Below are 18,994 nucleotides of genomic sequence, written 5' to 3'. Positions count from 1 at the left end.
AAAAGGTTAGTAACTTTTTTTTTTTCTGCTCTCATTTACACCTGGGCAATTCCTGTGAGGCTTTGCCCCCAAAAGGTGAACTAACGTGTGTGAGCGATCCTGCTCTAAAATCCTAGTGGAGACAAGGCTCTATAGTTGTACCATGAAGTAAACTGGGTGAGGTGAACTGTAGTCAGGGGTTTAGTGTTTGACCTTCCCTAGCTACCTTACAGTAAAAACTACAATGTCTTGTCTCCACGGGGATTTTAGAAAAGGATAAGTCACACATGTTAGTTATCCTGTGGTTTTTAAAAACACTACGTTTTTTGAAGTGAAGACACACCGTGACATCAGTGGGATTTCATGGGTGTATCTGGGTAGAACTTGCTCTAGAATTTCATGATTTATTGTAGCTAAAATTTTCAGAAGTTTTGACTAAGTGTGGGTGCCTCAGACTTCCAGTTTCTAATCTGAGCCCCTTGTGCCACAGGAAACACAGGCCAATGGTGGACTCTCCATCTCTTGATGACTCCAGATCAAGTCTGGATGCCTTTCTGGAAGATCTATTTTAGTCAAGTGCAAGTTACTTGATTCAATGCAGGGATAACGGCATGAAACTTTATAGCTTGTGACATTCAGGAGGTCAGGGTAGAAGATCTAATGGTCCTCTCTGATCTTAATACCTATTAATCTGGTTTTCAAAAGGGCTGAGGGCTGTGGCTTCCAGTGGGAGTTGCGTGCATCTTTAAAGTGACATGCCGTCATTTAAATAATAATAATAAATACTCACCATTGGTGTGGTTTTCAAATATGAGTTTATCGTTGCATTCCTGTTCATCCACACAACCACAGATGTAAAATATTCCTTCCTCACTAGACTGATGGGTCATGATGCACCGTGAGGTGTTGTAATTTGGAACCATTACATTTTCTACTGGGAGCTGTGGGTTGTGGCACAGAGTGCTGATCTTAATGCTGTCATTATCTTGCTTCCTGAAAATATGCAAGGAATCAACAATGCATCAGGCCAAAATCTCTGCATCCAAAAAATATACAATAGCCCTGTATGATAAAATCATCTCAAACCTGGGCTGCTTCTTAGTTTGCTACCATGTGGTGTATGGATTGTTTGTAATGGGTATGGTGCAGAGCAGGGGTCTCAAACACATGGCCTGCGGAGTTATTTATTGCGGCCTGCCATAGGCATTGACTCCACCGGCAGCCAAGCTCCCATCACCTTCTGTACCCCCTTCTCCTCCCCGCTCTTCCGCCTACCTCCCAGCACTTCCCACCACCAAACAGCTGTTTTGGTGGTGCTTAGGACTTTCCAGGAGGGAGCGGGAGGAGCGGGGATGCTGCGTGCTCAGGGGAGGAGGCGGAGAAGAGTCAGGACAAGGGTGGGGATTTGGGGAAGGGGTTGGAATAGGGGCAGGGAGGGGGTGGAGTTGGGGTGGAGACTTTGGGGAAGACGTTGGAATGGGGGCAGGGCAGGGGTGGGTCCTCATGGATGGGATGGAGTGGGGATTTGGGGAAGGGGTCGGAATGGGGGTTTGAAATGACTGTCAAAATTAGCACTGACTTCTTGCATTACAGTTTTAAAAAAGTTAATACATTAACTTTTAATAGCATACTATATTACTCTTCATTTTTGACTATACTTTTGTATCGTTGTATGAAAAGGTTTCAGTGATGCGGCCCTTGGGTCAATGTACTAATCCTCATGGTTCTCATGGTGATTTGAGTTTGAGATCCCTGGTGTAGAGTAATAGACCTCAACCTTTCCAGACTGTACCCCTTTCAGGAGTCTGATTTGTCTTGCGTACCCCCAAGTTTCACCTCACTTACTTACAAAATCAGACATGAAAATACAAGTGTCACAGCACGCTATTACTGAGAAATTGCTTACTGTCTCAATTTTACCATATCCTTGTAAATAAATCAATGGGAATATAAATATTGTACTTATATTTCAATGTATAATATATAGAGCAGTATAAACAAGGTGTCGTATGAAATATAGCTTTTGCTGACTTGCTAGTGCTTTTTATGTAGCCTGTTGTAAAATTAGACAAATATCTAGATAAGTTGATGTATCCCTTGGAAGATCTCTGCATACCCCCAGGGGTATGTGTATGCCTGGTTGAAAACCACTGGTGTAGAAACGCATTGAAAAAAATGTTACACTTTTCTTATGTCAATGGGAAATTTACAATAGAGATCAATAGCAGGATATGGGTCAAAGAAACCAGCTGTTATCATTAGATTACTCATTGGTTAATTATCTGTAATGTAATGTGTGGTTATCAGGTAGCTCCTTTGCCTTAAATGGAACTAAGATGATTTACATCAGGTTGAGAATCTAGTCCATTGATTACAGAAGTTCAAGGAAGAAGCTGCATCCTTCACAGATTGATTGAATGATGCCACTCTTCCAGTAGTCCATGGACCCCTCCTGACAGTGCAAAGCAGTGAGTTTTTAAATGTGGTCCACTTATTTTCACCATGATGGTAGGATCTGATCCTGAAAGTTCTGAACTCCTACAACTCATTGCTGTTTAGCACCCTTCTGAATTAGGTTGTAAATCAGCATTTATGTGCCTGGTTCATCGTGACACAACACTAAATGTTCTCTCTCTCTCTCTCTCTCTCATACTTAGTTATTGTGTCAACTTCTTTTTGGGATTTTTGTAGAAAAGAAAACATAGTGGTACATGTGTGTGTAGCCCTTCCTCCCAAGCTGTGGCTTAAGCCTCCTTCCTTTTCTTGCCCTGGTACTTGCTATCACTATTATTATTTGGAGCAACTTCTCCCCTCTCCTCACATGGCTCAGGCCCTGGCTTCCGTTCTTGGTGCTTGGTGCCTCCACTCAAAGGGACTCCTCGGGAAAGGAGCTACATCTTGATCCCATCAAGGTTAATGGGGATTTTGCCATTGACCTCAATGATGCCAAGACTTGATCTAGTTACCATTGCAAAGTCTATTGAGGCACTGTGAATTTGCATAGTCTATATTCAGAGGTCTTTCAATGCCCTTCATTCATGGCTTGTAACTAGTGCTGTTGATTAATCACAGTTAACTCGTGCAATTAACTCAAAAATAACTGCAATTAAAAAAATAAATTGTGATTAATCACACTGTTAAACAATAGAATACCAATTGAAATTAAATATTTTTGGATGTTTTTCTACATTTTCAAATATATTGATTTCTATTACAACACAATACAATGTGTACAGTGCTCACTTTATATTATTTTTATTACAAATATTTGCACTGTAAAAACAATAAACAAAAGAAATAGTATTTTTCAATTAATCTCATACAAGTACTGTAGTGCAATCTCTTTATCATTAAAGTGTAACTTACAAATGTAGATTTTATTTTGGTTACATAATTGCACTCAAAAACAAAACAATATAAAACTTTAGAGCCTACAAGTCCACTCAGTCCAACTTCCTGTTCTGCCAATTGCTAAGACAAACAAGTTTGTTTACGTTTATGGGAGATACTGCTGACTGCTTCTTAGTTTCAATGTCACCTGAAAGTGAGAACAGGCATTCACATGGCACTTTTATAGCTGGCGTTGCAAGGTTTACATGCCAGATATGCTAAACATTCATATGTCCTTTCATGCTTCAACCACCATTCCAGAGGACATGCTGACGATGCTCCTTAAAAATGTGTTAATTAAATTTCTGACTGAACTCCTTGGGGGAGAATTGTATGTCTCCTGTTCTGTTTTACCCACATTCTGCCATGTGTTTCATGTTATAGCAGTCTCTGATGATGACCCAGCACAGGTTTGTTTTAAGAACGCTTTCATAGCAGATTTGACAAAATGCAAAGAAGATAGGACTGAGTGGACTTCTAGGTTCTAAAGTTTTATATTGTTTTATTTTTGAATGCAGTTACTTTTTGTATATAAAAAAGCAGTTACTTTTTCTACATTTGTAAGTTCAACTTTCATTATAAAGAGATTGCACTACAATACGTGTATTAGGTGAATTGAAATATACTATTTTGCTTTTTACAGTACAAATATTTGTAATAAAAAATATAAAGTGAATACTGTACACTTTGTATTGTGTTGTAACTGAAATCAATATATTTGAAAATGTAGAAAACATCCAAAAATCTTTAACTAAATGGTGTTCCATTATTGTTTAACAGTGCGATTAATTGCGATTAATTTTTTTAATTGCTTGACAGTCCTACTTGTAAAGTATTATTGCAGCACATGGTCTTCCCTGAGAGGGATCTTTTCACTAAGGCAGATTTCATGGGTAGTATGGCATTATTTGATGTGGTCCAATATCTTCTGGTGACTATGAGATTGACACTTGTTACATGATCCTATTCGAAACCAGGTCTGCTGGAATGACAAGCTTGGTGCCCAACTCTTTGTAGCTGCTCCATGTATGAAAAGCTGGGAAAATGTCTGTCTGTATTATCTCTTCTGAATATTGTATGACTCCGTTTCCCAGTTCAGTTTTGTACTGCAGCCTGCTTGACTACACAGAGCTAAATCAAAGGAGGCTGTTACAGAGCTTAGCAGGAAAGGTAAAACAATGATAGAGGTAAAGTCAGCCTCACATACACAGCTTCAAAGGATTTAAGGTAACAATGGCTGGCTCCGTCCAGGCTAGGAAGTTTAACCCTTCCCAAGGCTAAGTTTGAGATCAAAGGGAACTCAAAAAGCTCACAGAACCTAGAAAAGGTAGGGATTGGGGTGGGTGGTGAGCTGCGAGAGGCTGGCCAGCATGCATTAGTGAAAAGGCTGACTGTGTGATTGACTGAGCTATTCAGAGACGGGGAAAGAGCTGCAAGCAGAGTGGGCCGTTTTTTCCAACTCCAAGATGGGGAATAAACCAGACTCCCTGGAGCTACAGATAGAGAGCTTAAACTTAGGTAAGTCAATATGCGAGTGGGTCTCTTTGCTATTTTAAATCTACTTCTCTTAATCACTGTGTAACCTTTGGTGCAAAATAAATTATGCTTTGTTTTTAGAAACTGTTTCTGTATTACTGCAAATGAATGCTGTTACAGGTTCCCAAAGAGAAACCTGTGTAGGGTCCAACAATTGTATTGTGGTAGCACCAAGAGATACTAATACTTGATGATGATGTGTCTGCAACTAGTGTTGGTGGTGATCCAAATCTCTTCTCTCAAAGATGTGCCAGTAATTTAGCTGATAGAAATGTTCACTCAGAAAAAGGTACTTGGATAAGCACTTCTATTTCATTCTTCTTTTTCAGGAGGAGCCAATGTATGGCATTTTCTGGACCGGGGTGAAAGTAAGTTAGAGGACTTTACCGGTACGCCAGAGTCTTGAGCAGGGGGTGTGGCCTCAACCGGAAGAGGCAGGGCCTTAAATCCCCGGGCCCTTTAAATCTTGATTTAAAGGGCCAGGGCTCCAGCTGCGGTATGGCGGTTGGGAGTCCAGGGCCCTTTAAATCACCCCCCGAGCTACCAGCTGCAGAGGTGGCTGGGAGCCCCAGGGCTCGGGGGCAATTTAAAGGGCCCAGGGTCCAGCTGCCGCTACCGCAGTGGAGCCCCAGGCCCTTTAAATCACTGAGGAGCCCTGGGGGCTCCCGGCTGCCACCGCTACCCCGGGGCTCTGGACTCTGGCAGAGCTTTAAAGGGCCTGGGGCTCAGCTGTGGTAGCGGAAGCTGGACCCTGGGCCCTTTAAATCGCTGCCTGAGCCCTGCTGCCCGAGGCCTGGGGTAGTGGCAGCTGGGCTCCATCAGGGATTTAAAGGACCCCGGGGTCCAGCTGCCACTACCGCCCCGGCCCTTTAAATGCCCCCCAGAGCCCCACCGCCACTACCCCCAGGTCTTTGGCAACAGGACTCCGGCAGGGATTTAAAGGACTGGGGCAGTAGGGGTGGCTGGAGCTCCAGGGCTCTTTAAATCCCCGCCAGAGTGCCCCCCCCCACCCCTACCCCAGGGCTTGGACAGCAGGGCTCAGGTGGGAATTTAAAGGGCTTGGGGCTCCAGCTGCCACTACTGCCCCGGCCTTTTAAATTTCCTCCAGAGCCCCACCGCCGCTACCCCAGGGCTTCGGCAAGCAGGGAGGGTAGCCGGGGTTGGAGCTCTGGGGCCCTTTAAATCCTGGCCTGAGCCCTGCTGCCCAAGCCCTGGGGTAGCGGCGGCAGGGCTCTGGTGGGGATTTAAAGGGCACTGAAGCTCCAGCTGCCGCTACCGCTCCGGGGCCCTTTAAATTCCCGCCAGAGCCCCGCCGCTGCTACCCTGGGACTCAGGCAGCAGGGCTCAGGCCGAGATTTAAAGGGCCCTGGGGCAGTAGCAGCAGCTGGAGCTCCGGGGCCCTTTAAATCCCCACCACAGCCCCACAGCCACTACCCCAGGGCTTTAAATTGCCCTCTCTGAAAGCCGGTCCTGGTACGGCACAGCGTCTCTTACCGGTACGCCATACTGGAGCATACCGGCTTACTTTCACCTCTGTTCTGGACTCTTCCTCAGTTTGGTCACCAAGTTTGTGGTTTAATTGCTAGGTTTAACATGCTGTCCTTGAATGACCACCCCATGTCTGGCTTTCATTCCATAGGGGACAGAACTAGTCTTTGGATAACTCCTCATTGTTTCTAGAGATGTCTTGACCTTCTGATTTGACAAAATTATAACATGCAGGAAATAGGGCCTTGAGCATGCCCAGTATGTGTGTTGTGCCCAGGTTTACATGACAGATTCAGTTACTAAGTAACTACTGAGCAGAAAGAACGGGTCATGTCCCTTCTGAGCATTATCTCCTGGTATTTGCCATCCAGACATCCCCTGAGGGAGGCTTCAGGGATAGCCACCAGCAACGGCCTGCAAAGGACAATGGCTTTGGAAAGAGCTGTACTTCCATGAAAGATGGGAACGTTGTGGAGGTTCTTAGAATGCAGGATTTCCCTGTGGATCTCGGAACAGCCATGATTTAAGGGGCAAATATCCTTGTTTCTCCTTACTCCAAATGGGACAATTCAGAGGAAACTGAGACCTTGATGTCTTGGAGGTTCCAGGAGAATTTCCCCCTTCAGTGGGTTTCTATGTGGAAGGCAATGACTGTGGGAGGTTTTTTGTTTTTTTTAAACATGACTGCACCACTTAACTACACCCAAGTAATACAGTGAGCAATGCCCTGAAAATGCATGCAATAAACCTTATCAGAGGAATAATTCTTGATGATGTTATATGAGGTGTTACAATGTAATCAATCCTAGAGTTGTATAGTACTCCAGTTAAACAATGTTTTTAATGGACAGAGTTCATTTATTTTTACATAGATCGCCAGCCTTTTTAACAGGGACTTTGTGGAATATTTTCAAGTGTCTCAGGGCCAGATTTTTAAAGGTCTTTAGCCACCTACCTGCATCTTTAGGTATTGCTAGGTTTAACATTCCATCCTTGAACGACCATTCCATATCTGGCTTTCATCCTAGAGAGGACATAACTAGCCTTTGGACACTCTTTCGTTTTACTGTTTCTAGAGATGTCTTGACCTTTTGATTGACAAATTATAACGTGCAAGTAATAGGGCCTGAGCATGCCCAGTATGTGATTATGGTGATTATCTGTTGTGTTCATTCCCTGTGGGGCACCTGGCATTGGCCACTGTCAGAAGACGGGATACTGGGCTAGATGGAGCTTTGGTCTGATCCAGTATGGCATTCTTATAGAAATCGTATTATAATATCAGTAGTAATTGACTTCTCAAGAGATTTCACTTTCTGGAATTAATGCATTTGTTTGAACATCATGCATTTTGAATTAAATGTTGATGAATTTTCTGAAACCCCTGCAGCTGTGTTGTTTTAGTCAACAATAAGAATAGTTAAAATATTTAAGGACCTGATCCTGAAATCTCACTCGAGAAGCTGCATTCACTTCAGTGGAATAACTCACATGAATAAGGTTGGCAGAATTGGGCCAAAGCTATTATAGCAATAGTCTGTACCTTGAGGTTTTATTTTAAATTAGTATTCTATATTATGTCATGTTATGATGTCAAACATTCTTCTAACATGCCACAAATTTTGCTCTATAGAGAATATCTGGGGTTCCTGTTAAATTCAATGGAAATCCATTGTGCAGGCATTGAGAGAGCAGATCTAGATCCAAATTCGATAGCTTGGATCCATTTTTAGTTATTGTTTATTGCTTGTGTATCATCACAATATACGTAGTGCATTACAATACAGATGAAGATTAGATTAAGCTGAGAACAAACGGGAAATAGTAAGAGAACATATGGTTATGTAGGCCCTTAGATGCTTGGTGCATGTGTCTTGGTGGTAACCAAGTGTTACTTCTGAAATAATTTAATAAAATATCAGAGACTACAGTAATGTAATGCACCTTGAGAAGTGGGTTCGGGGAAGTGTTTTAGGAGGAGGATGCATGGGCTCAGAAACTAGGTTGCTAAACATTGTATGAGAACCTATATAGATTAGAATGACTGATAGGGACAGGCATCTGTCTTGGTACATAGCCTCCATAACTGTAGTATCTGATTAGGACACTATAGTCAGGTAGTCACTTGGGCCCAGATCCTCAAAGGTAATCAGTAGAAGTTAGGAGCCGAGATACCTTTTGAGGATCTGGAACTTGGAAGCTAGAGTGTGGCATTATTCTTGGGATATCAGTCAGAACAAAATAAGGTATGAAAGTGGATGTGGGAAAAAAATACAAAGGAGACCTCCCCAGAGAAGCAACTTGGGCTAAGTGAAAAGGTGATCAGGGTAAGAGAAGAGAGGTCAGAGGAGGAGCAACTTTGTGAAGATCTTTGAAGACGAGGTGCTTGGTACGGCTCTGAGAGGGAACAGTATGAATTTGTGCATATACCAGTATGCATTATAAGGGTCAGAAACATGGTCTTGGGGCTGAGACACAGGAATGGGAGTCAGGAGACCAGAACAATATTCCTGGCTCTGCCACAGACTCCCTGTGTGATCTGGATACTTAAATTCTCTGTGTGTGTGTCTGTACTTCATCTCATCTCACGGGTATTGTGAACTAAATGTCAGTAAAGCTCCCAGAGATCCTCAGACAGCTGGTGCTCTCAAAGCGCAAAATAGCGTCCTTTGTATAGCACCACAGATGTACACAGGGCTGGATGGTGAGTAACATGAATGGCAATAGTAGCCCCGCTCCATGGGGGTACCCTGCAGTATGATCATTACAGCTGGAGTGCCTCATAAGGCCTCAGACTTTTTTTTAAGGAGCGGAGGGTGGGCGCTTGGCAGCTATTAACTAGGAGATTGTTCCAGCTCTAATGGGTGGCGCATGTGTGTGTGCTGTATCGAGCCATATCTGTTTAACAGCTAATAGAATGGTTTCCTGTTAGTAACTGTGAAAGCAACATTCCAGAATTAGATGTGTGTCCCTGGAACTTTGCAGAGAGCACTGACAACGGTCTCCGGGGGGAAGAGCGTAACCACAAAACTGAGTCGTTGTGTTTTCTTTGGGTTCTGGAGTTTTTCTTTCAAAACCAGCTTTTATCAGCATGTCACGAACACAGATTTGGAAGGAAATGAAAAGCCAATGCAAAGCCAGCCCCCGAGAGTGACTGAGGTAACCGTGCCACAATCTCCAGTGAAAACAGGCGCTTTTACCATGTCGCATTTACCGCTGCTAGGACTGTGAACATTTAATTCTTTCAGACGGGCCTCTGCCATGCTCAGCATCAAGAGTGGCAAAGAAACCCTGCAATGGGCAAGTTGTCAGCTGGATGCTTTCCCCACTCGTAGGGGGTGGAGACTGAAGGTACCCACCACACGTCTCTCCAGAGTGGGTGAGTGCAACGTGCTTCTAAGAGACTGAATGCCTGTTTCAAAGCCCATTTGCTTCATTGGGTTTGGACTGGGCTGCTCCTCTATGGCAATCTGGGTTTACTAACAAACAGATTTCAGGCATCAAGGCATTGGAGACCTTGAAAAAACGAGGCTAGGACACGCATCCTGGGAGTTCCTGTGCATAAAGAAACTATAAACATAATTACCTTTGCACTCATGATGTTCTGCACTCGCAAGCATCTCCCATCCTGGGATCACAAAGTGGGGTAAGTGAGGTACAAAGAGATTCCATGACTTGTTCAACATCTCTCAGAAAGTCAATGGTAGAGCCAGGGATAGAACCCAGATCTGCTCTTTTTTAACCACTAGCCTATGTGGAAAACTGAACTACAATCCTGAAATCTGGATCCCAAAGGACACCTGACATCAAGGAGGCCCCCAATAACCTTGAGGGAAATAATTCTGAAAGTTACAATAATGATCGTCCTTCTGGGTCACTGAGAACAAGATTGTATTTTGGGGGTGAACTTGTCACTTCCATCTGGAGCATACAGGAGAAAACACTATTGCTGTAATGCTAGGTACCAAACAAAAGATGAGGAAAAGTCGCTTAAATGTGCCTTTGTCAACAGAAGATGGGATCTAAAGCCCACTCTAGCCAGTAGGAGTCTGTATTGACTTCAGTTGATTGGCCCCTGAGAGATCAATGTCTTCCGGGGGGTCTTCACACAGGAAATCTGAGTTGCACAAAACAAAAAAAGCTGTATCCTCTGTGGCAGACCGCTAACAGCTTGCCGGGCAGGATAAGATAAAGTGCCAACAAGCTCCCAGCAGTGAAGATGAGGAGGAGGAAAGAGAGATGAGGCTGTGTGGTGACAGGCTTTCGTACCTCTGACTCTGTCACAGCTCACAGAAACATACCTGCCTCTTCCTTAGTGATTTATTAACAAGGATCTGTTATCCTGTGGCCACCAGGTGACTTCCTCACCAGACAAGATGAGTGATTTGCAAAGGATTTACGATCTGATTCCATGTGAGACAATTAATGCTGTTGTTTTGGTTTCTCCGGCAACTGTGGTCTTCTGCTGATACAGCCAATGAAATGTCTCAGGGTTACTGTCCCCCAGAGAGAGACTCAGTTTTGTTTTCAGAGGTTAAGGCCTGGTCTTCACTTAGAAAAAAGTGTGTGTTTACCTTGTGTTAGCTAGCACATGGTAACTAACTCAAGGGAAAACCATAGTGAAAACTAAGCAATTTGCAGCTTTGACATTAATTAGCAGGTCGAGGTGAAGGCTATGGGGAGCCTAGAATTTATCTCAACCTGCTAGCTAATATGAAACTACAAATTGCCTGGCCCAGCCAATCACAGTATCTTCCTATATCGCGAATAGGAGATTCATAGGTTCCAAGGTCATAAGGGACCATTGGATCCTCTGTTTGGGTGCATGGCTACAATTTCTGCCAAGTTTTATGGCACTGGCTCCATGCATTTTTACATTCTGTTATATGAAGTCTGTATCTGTCCATATAGCCATCAAATGTGAAATACCTGACCATGTAGGAGGGCATAGACTCATAAATATTAAGGTCAGAAGGGACCATTATGATCATCTAGTCTGACCTCCTGCACAATGCAGGCCACAGATTCTCATCCACCCACTCCTGCAATAAACCTCTCACCTATGTCTGAGCTATTGAAATCCTCAAATCACGGTTTAAAGACTTCAAGGTCCAGCAAGTGACCCGTGCCCACGCTGCAGAGGTTTGATTGATACGAGTTTGTGATGGCTGCATTATTTCAAGTGCGAAAGCCATGAGTGAATTATTCAGTGTCTTCTAATGTGAACGAAGACTGCCCACAAAAGTAAGAGTTTGACATATCAGGCTGTGAGGAAGGATTTGAGGATCTGGCCCCATGGAACTTGCTTGCAAGGTTAAATTCATGGGAGCCCTGCTGGAGTAGGTTGCAGGATTTGGCCAATAGTAAACTTGAATGTAGTGAAATTTCATATTTAGTGCATTTGAAAGTCTCAAATTGTATCCATGCAAATTGCAATTGTGAATACAGTGGAATGAATCGGAGCGGGGGGCTGGGGGGGAAGAAGATTAATGGAGAATGTATCCTGTGTGTGTGTGTGTGTGTGTGTGTGTGTGTATAATATGGCTCCCTGTAGCATGCTAAAAAGCCATCATTTCACACTGGTCCTTCTTTTGCTCTGTAAATAATTCAGATACTTTTTGCCATACTGTCAGGGAGTCATTGGGCCAATACTCTGGAACTGCTCCGTAGAAAGCCAGCCAGGACTCTGCGGGAGCATGCCGCCTCCTCTCTCTGAGCATACGGTCACCCGGGCAAGAAGCTTCCACAGCTTCCACCTTCCTGGGTCTGACCTTGGAGTATGCAGCGTCCTTTTCCACGCTGTGTGCTTCCTGCAGTGAGTCCCGCCGTGCAGGGTTCCCGGGGAAGCCAGAGGGCCCTGCACCCCAACTCTGCAGTTAGCAGTGACTCTCAACCAGTGTAAACTGGAAGGTTTATTAGTCATCAGCAACACAGCATAGAACAGAGCTTGTTATCACAGAAATCAGTGATTTTCATTCAAGTTCATCTTGGGGGACCCTGGGCCAGACACCCTGAACTCCCCCTCTTCCAGTCCCTGTAAGCAGGCTACCCAGGTTCCAGTGACCTGACCTCTGACATGCCTGATGCTCCTGACCTCTGACACGCCAGATGCTCCTCCTCCCTTTTCTTTGTCTTGCTTCCTAGGCAAAGTGTCACCTGGTCATCACCTGGTTGCATCTCCCTCCTGGGTCTCAGATTACGAAGGTCAACACAGCTGGAACAGAATCACCTGCCCCCGAGGGTCTCAAAGTCACACACCCTGATCCCACCACATTGGTGCAATACACAGGGAAACTGAGGTACACAATACTCATGCAAAACAGTAAAATTCATATAGGCTCAACAGTAGGACTGCCATACAATATAAGAAGAGAAAATCCTTGCTTCATGTCACGTACAGAAAGCACATTGATGATAGGGTTGTTACTTACCATATGGCCACGCAGATTTCATATGGACTCTCACAATAGGAGTTCAAATGACAGTTGCTGTAGCACACCTTTTCCCCACACACTGGGGAGGTGGAGTCACACCATTTACACAAATTGGTCTTCAGATTTCTTCGTGCCCCGGCAGAACATGCTGCAAATAGAAACAAAGCCTTTGAGTTATTGATTTTCTTTGTCATTCTTGTCTCGAGTCTTAGCTGGCACTTAGTTTGCCTATGAAAAAAAATGTGTGATTCACATAACCGCAGGAGGGGGGAGAGGGAACCCTGCCCACAAGCGCAAGCTGACTCTGCTGTTTGTCAGTGCGCTTGTTTTTCATTTTCCTTTGCCAAACTCTTAGGTCAAATGTATTAGGCTAGAATTCACAGACAGCAGCTGCAGTTACATGAGCACCAAGGAAGCAGGTCCTGCTGGAGAGTGCTTATTTCAAAGCTAAAAATTCTGAGCTACCGAAGATAGTGTAGTCCAGTGGATACTGCACTGGACTGGGAATTAGGAGACCTGGGTTCTATTCCTGGCTCTGCCACTGACCCACTAGGCAGTGGGGGAGGGACATACTTTATTGGGGGTTCATGGATTCCAATACACCCACAGAAATTGGAAAACCAAGGGCGCAAAAACACCCAGGGCAGGAACAGGCAGCTTAATTTTCTTCTTTGCACAAGAAGCTGCACCTGACTCCATAGCCCGGGCCATGGTGGCGCTACTCCTGGCCACGTTCCAGCATAATGATGTCAAAGTCTCTACAGAGGCCCAAAGGGCAAAATCTGCCAGAGGGAGTGCCATGGGAGAGGCAATACCTTGGTGTGTCCCAGGCAACAGGGACGCGGGGCAGGGCACTGGGCTGATGGCAGGAGGTTTCTGAGCAGCTGGGAACAGATGCTGAGTGGAGCCACGTCCCCCATCACATCTTGGGTGGGGTGTCTCTCACTGCCTTGCGTACCTGGGACTGCAGAGAGGCTGGGCCCGGGCCCACCACCAGACCACATACCCACCCCCGGCACTGTCATTGTGTCATCCTCTTTGTACTTATTGTTTTTACACAGCAGTTACACTGGATTGAATAGAATGCACCGATTTAAGTGGGATGCTATGTCTACCCCTGCTACTGTGTGATCTTGACCGTGACCACTTCGCCTCTCTTACTCCATCTGTAAAATGGAGACGATGAAAATTCCTTTATAAAATGCTTTGAGATCCGCAGAGGAGAAGCGCTATAACGGAGCTAAAGATTAGGGTTGTTTTCCCTTCACGGGTGTTGAGAGGTGAGAGTGAACCACAGCCTTTTTTCCAAATGCCCCTGAATTTAGGGATGGGATGAGGAGGTCGGAAATGTTGGTCTGAATCTGAAGTTAGCTCGTGCCTCTGACCCTTCTAATGGGCCAGCCCAAAATCTCTGTTCTGAACAATGCTGAACTTTGGGGATGGGGGAGGGATTTCTGGATTTCACTCTGGACTCAGACTTTTCAAGGGGAGAGCCCCCCTTTCATTTAAAGCCTTTGGTTTGTTGTGTGGCACTTTCTGCAGCACAGCTTACTATTGTGTAGAGAGACCTTATTCTAAACACAGCACGGTGAAGAAATCATTTCAGCAGGCGTGCAGTAGCTGCTGTGTACATGGCATGGGTACAAAATCCTATTTATTTTTGTACCAGAGCTGAAGGAACTATTTTAGGTTAAGGAATAAATCTCAGCTAAATTTAAACTTCCTGTTGGAACGCTGTTTTGTTTTTGATTTTAAAAGGGCAAACAAAAGAGCCATCAAAGAAGTGTTTTAAAAAAATGGCCCAAATGTAGGCACCGAATTAATGCAGCCTGATTTGCAAAGGCACTGAGTATCTAAAATCCTCACTGATTTCAATGAGAGCTGTCAGCTCTCTCCACTTCACAATGAGATTTTCAAAACTACCAAAGAGATTTGGACACCCAGTTCCCATTAAAACCTCACTCTGCCTGGTTCTGCTGTGACAGTGATTGGTTTTATAGCCTTAATATTAACATCCCATTAATTTTCATGGGAAATGGGTTTCCAAATCCCCTATGTGACTCTGAAAATCTTAGCCTTTGAAAATCAGGACACTCTAATTTAGGAGCCTAACTTTAAGCACCCAGATTTGAAAACTTTGGCCATGTTTTTCATGTGTGTGTTGTTCCAAAGGGCTAGTCTGAAACTTAATTTTCAAAATAAAGCCCCAATCCTGCAAAATCCCACTCACCTAGCTAATCCCTACTCACATGAGCCGTCCCACTGATCTCAAAGGCACCTCTTGCCTAAGTTGCCTAACTCCTCACAGGAGTACAGATTTTCAGGATCAGGTCTTTGAATGCCAAGTGTCAGTGAATTAAGAACTTTGTAGCAAAAACTTCAGGAACTCTTTAAAAGAAGCACCGACGCCACCAGCCCTACGGTATGTTAGCAGGGGACGCCGCAGTTGTACTCAGGAGGATATTGTGCCTTATTTTGTTGTGTCAGAGAAAGGATTTGTTCCTTTTAATCTTGTCTCACATGGCAAAGAATCTAGTAGCAGACCATAGCAAAATAAAAGGCCAGTTAATATATACGGAGTCCTAATTTTCGGTTGCTTGGGTTGTCTGTATTAAAGTACCCCAGGAAGAATGTGGTTTGTGTCTGCATTTCTCCAAAGGGCATATATTTAGGCACCTATGTGAAGTGACCAGGTACTCAACTATGCTGATCACCCTGCAGCTGCCACTGTTCTCAATAAGGCATCCTCAGTACAGTCCCTATCAATCGGATCTTCCGGCTTCTGAGCACTTTGGGCATCTGACCTCTTCTCTTCAGTGCCTAACTCCGAGCTCCTGAAAATGTGGCCCCAAGTATCTTAGTTATTGTCACTTTATATTTTGGATAGCAGTGCCAAAAATCCAGTGTAATAACATTCTTTCTAGGAATTGATATCACACCCATCACTGTGGTAACTGAGTGCCTCAGCTGAGAATAAAGTCATTCTTCTCCAGTATCTTTGTGTCCTCTTCATCTGGGTCGTATGGAGTTCAAAGTTTTCCATCATTAATTGTCTAAAGTTTATTCTATGAAAAAGTCAAATTCTGCCCTGGGATGTGTGCCAGAGGTTCCTATTGACACACATCTGGGAAAGTACTTAGGCAAAGTACTTAGGTTCCACGTCTACACTACCCGCTGGATCGGCAGGTAGCGATCGATCTGTCAGGGATATATTTATCACATCTAGTATAGATGCGATAAATCAATTCCTGATCGTTCTGCTGTCGAACGATGGTGGAACTCCACCATGGCAAGAGGCGGAAGCGGAGTCGACGGGGGAGTGGCAGCTGTTGATCCCACACTGCAAGGATGTGAAATAAGTGATTCTAAGTCGATCTAAGATAAGTCTACTTCAGCTACACTATTCTCGTAGCTGAAGTTGCGTATCTTAGATCGATCCCCCCTAGTGTAGACCGGTTATCCACTAGTGAACTCACAGGCATCCTGTCGTCTAAACGTATGTAACCTGCACCTGGGGGAGAAAACCCCAAAGACAATCTGTGAATTAGAGAGGGAGTGGAAAAATGCCTCATGGCATTAAGGGATTTTAGCTTCCTTGCTTCCCAAATCTAAGGAGTGCAGGCTGCTCTTAACACCATCTTGTGTGCCTAGTATGATCCTTCCATCAGCACTGCTGCCCCTCTGACGTGCATCAATAAAAGAACACTTGGGATCCTTACACACAGAAATAAACCATTTACAAGCTTCCGTGGCTTCGGATCTGAGCCCAGTGTTCACAACCAAGAAGGAAGCCTGGCTAGAGTAGACAAATCTGTTGAGTCCGTAGGCTGGGAAGAGGAATTTTTTTTAATTGACCCATGAAAGAGTTAAAATGCCACACAGCAAGGATGTCTCCAAGAAGCAGCATTGTGGCTGTGAGATGGGAATTTGGGAGGGGTGGGGGCGTCAAACCAAGAAGATTGGCAAGGTTACTATAAAACTTTGGTACAAACTGATACCAAGAGTTCTGCATTTTGGGCCAGCTCCTGGCCCTATTGAAGCCAATGGTAATTTTGCTGATGACCTCAGTGAGACCAGGATTTGAGGATAACCTCCCAAGCACACTGTTTTGAATACTGGTACTGGACCTCCTAAAACTGGCCAGAACTGAAACCCTGGCTCCCCAAACACCTCTTAGCTTTAAAGAGTCAATCCAAGTCTGGATCTCGCCAGCTCATCTCTCTCTGGATCTGATTGTCATTTTACATAAATGTAAATATACTTGATGCCCCCTTTAAGGTCCCTTTACACGTTTACCAGAGTGGTCTTAGTGTAACTGAGACTGGCCCTCTGTTACTACAACAGTGGAGAAATTGGAATCCAGATCCCAGCTTTGCTGCAGGAGGGCTCATTGCAAGCACTCCCTGGTGGATCTAGGTGAAGAGCATGATGCAGATAGAATTTGGGTGATGACTGCCTTCCTCAGTAGACGAAGCTAGAACGTTGGTGACAGGCTATGCTGAAAAGCTAGATCAAGTGGGAAGGCTCTATGCTTTTCTTTACAGATATCCTCCCGGAAGCCCAGTGAACAAGACAGTGCTTAAGCCAGTCTGTGTCAAATATCCACCCGGGTAAACTCAGACTGGAGGAGGATTGTTCCTCCGTTGTCTGCAAAGGAGAGGAAGCACACAAATTATGGGGGTAAAATGAAAAGAAAACGAAAGTTTCCATGTGTGAAGATCTGGGGGCCTCCCTTTAGAATTTTTGGATCTTTTTACTAAGAAAGACACTAATAGATGGTTCTTGATTTACTGCCGTTCCTGTGAATAACCCCTGTTACAGTCAATAGGAGTTGTGAAGGTGGATCAGTAATTATACTCAGCAGTTGTGTGGTGCTTTCTATTTTCAAAAACTGTTACTGCACCCATACAAGATAGATAAGCATTATTATTCTTGTTACAGATGGTGAAACTGAGGCATAAAAGATAGCCAGTGACAGAACCAGGAGCTCCTGGCTTCCAGTCCTGTGTTCATTTCATTAGTCCCCACTTCAGTCCATGTATTAGCCTGTTTACATTCTGCTTGTGACAGATATGGCAATTCCCCACAATATCCCTGAAAGACCTCCTTGTATTATTGTGGGCCAGGATTGTATGTAACATTTCTAGTGGGAAGATGTGACAAATATGAGACCTGGGAGTTCAAGAGACTAAATTGGGACAATGTGTTAAGAGAGAAATTAATGCAAATTATCGCAATTCTGATTATGCAAAACTCCAGCCTTTTGAAGCTATTCCCTGAGGTAAGGGTCATTCTCTGACTGCCTGTCACAGTAGGCCAAGATCAAAGGCCAAAGCTGTATAAAGAAATGGTTTTGGATCTGGATCTAAGCCACAGGAACTTGTAACCATGGGAAAAATCCACTTTTGAAGGACTAAAACCTAGCAGAGCCTGAGGCTGGAGTTGGAGGTGACCTGGCACACTTTTTAGCATGCCTTTTGTTTCAGCATGTTTTCTCTGTCATGTTTTTACTTTAAGAATAAATGTGCTTGCTTAGAAGGAGCTATGTCATAACTTATAGTATTGGGTGATCTACTGATCACAGCCCTTGGAAAGAAAGCCAGGCACAAACACTGGCCTTTTAGGCAGTCTGGCTTGCTGGGGATTAAACAGAGTAAGGCAGGGAGCTGTGTGGCCTTCAAATCCATGGTCAGGAGGAAGTGAGATGAGGTTCTCTGCCCAACAGAGGTGACATCTGGAAGCCTGAAGTAGTTGCCCTTTGTGGACCGTGGAGGGGGAATACAGGTGCAGTTGCTCTGAAACTGACATTGCTCCCTATGTGTTTGCTTGGAAACGATGTTTTGACTATAAATACTGGAATGGAGTAGTGAATGAACTACATGCAATTTTAATAGTTGCTGAATGAATGTGTGTGTGTGTGTGTGTGTGTGTGTGTGTGTACATGCATTCTCAGGTATACCACATTATTTAAAGAACGATTTGGTTTGGTTTGTTTGTTTATGCCCCTATCCTGCAAAACACCACATGCAGTCAGACCCTGCACATTCATATTGATTTGCAGGCTCAGGGCCCCAGCTTGTTTAACCAGACAATATTGTACCAGTGCCTGTAGAGGAACTAACTATTTGGCATTATCATTTGTACCGCAAAATGAAGAAATAAATGCA

The 18,994-nt window shown here is 44.3% G+C and overlaps 1 protein-coding gene across 1 annotated transcript in view; it reads right to left on the bottom strand.

Moving 5' to 3' along the window:
• Window positions 1-18,994, bottom strand: part of LOC119863153 (TGF-beta receptor type-2-like) — an 88,558-nt gene that overhangs the window by 37,652 nt on the left and 31,912 nt on the right. The window contains 2 exon segments of the mRNA XM_043504968.1: window positions 770-972; window positions 12,825-12,975. Of these exon segments, the coding sequence (XP_043360903.1) occupies window positions 770-972; window positions 12,825-12,975 (354 nt within the window).

The sequence above is a fragment of the Dermochelys coriacea genome, chromosome 11 (assembly GCF_009764565.3).
Source record: "Dermochelys coriacea isolate rDerCor1 chromosome 11, rDerCor1.pri.v4, whole genome shotgun sequence".
Classification (NCBI taxonomy): Eukaryota; Metazoa; Chordata; order Testudines; family Dermochelyidae; genus Dermochelys; species Dermochelys coriacea.
Note: the sequence above shows the minus strand (reverse complement) of the source record. Positions and strands in the feature narration are given on the sequence as shown.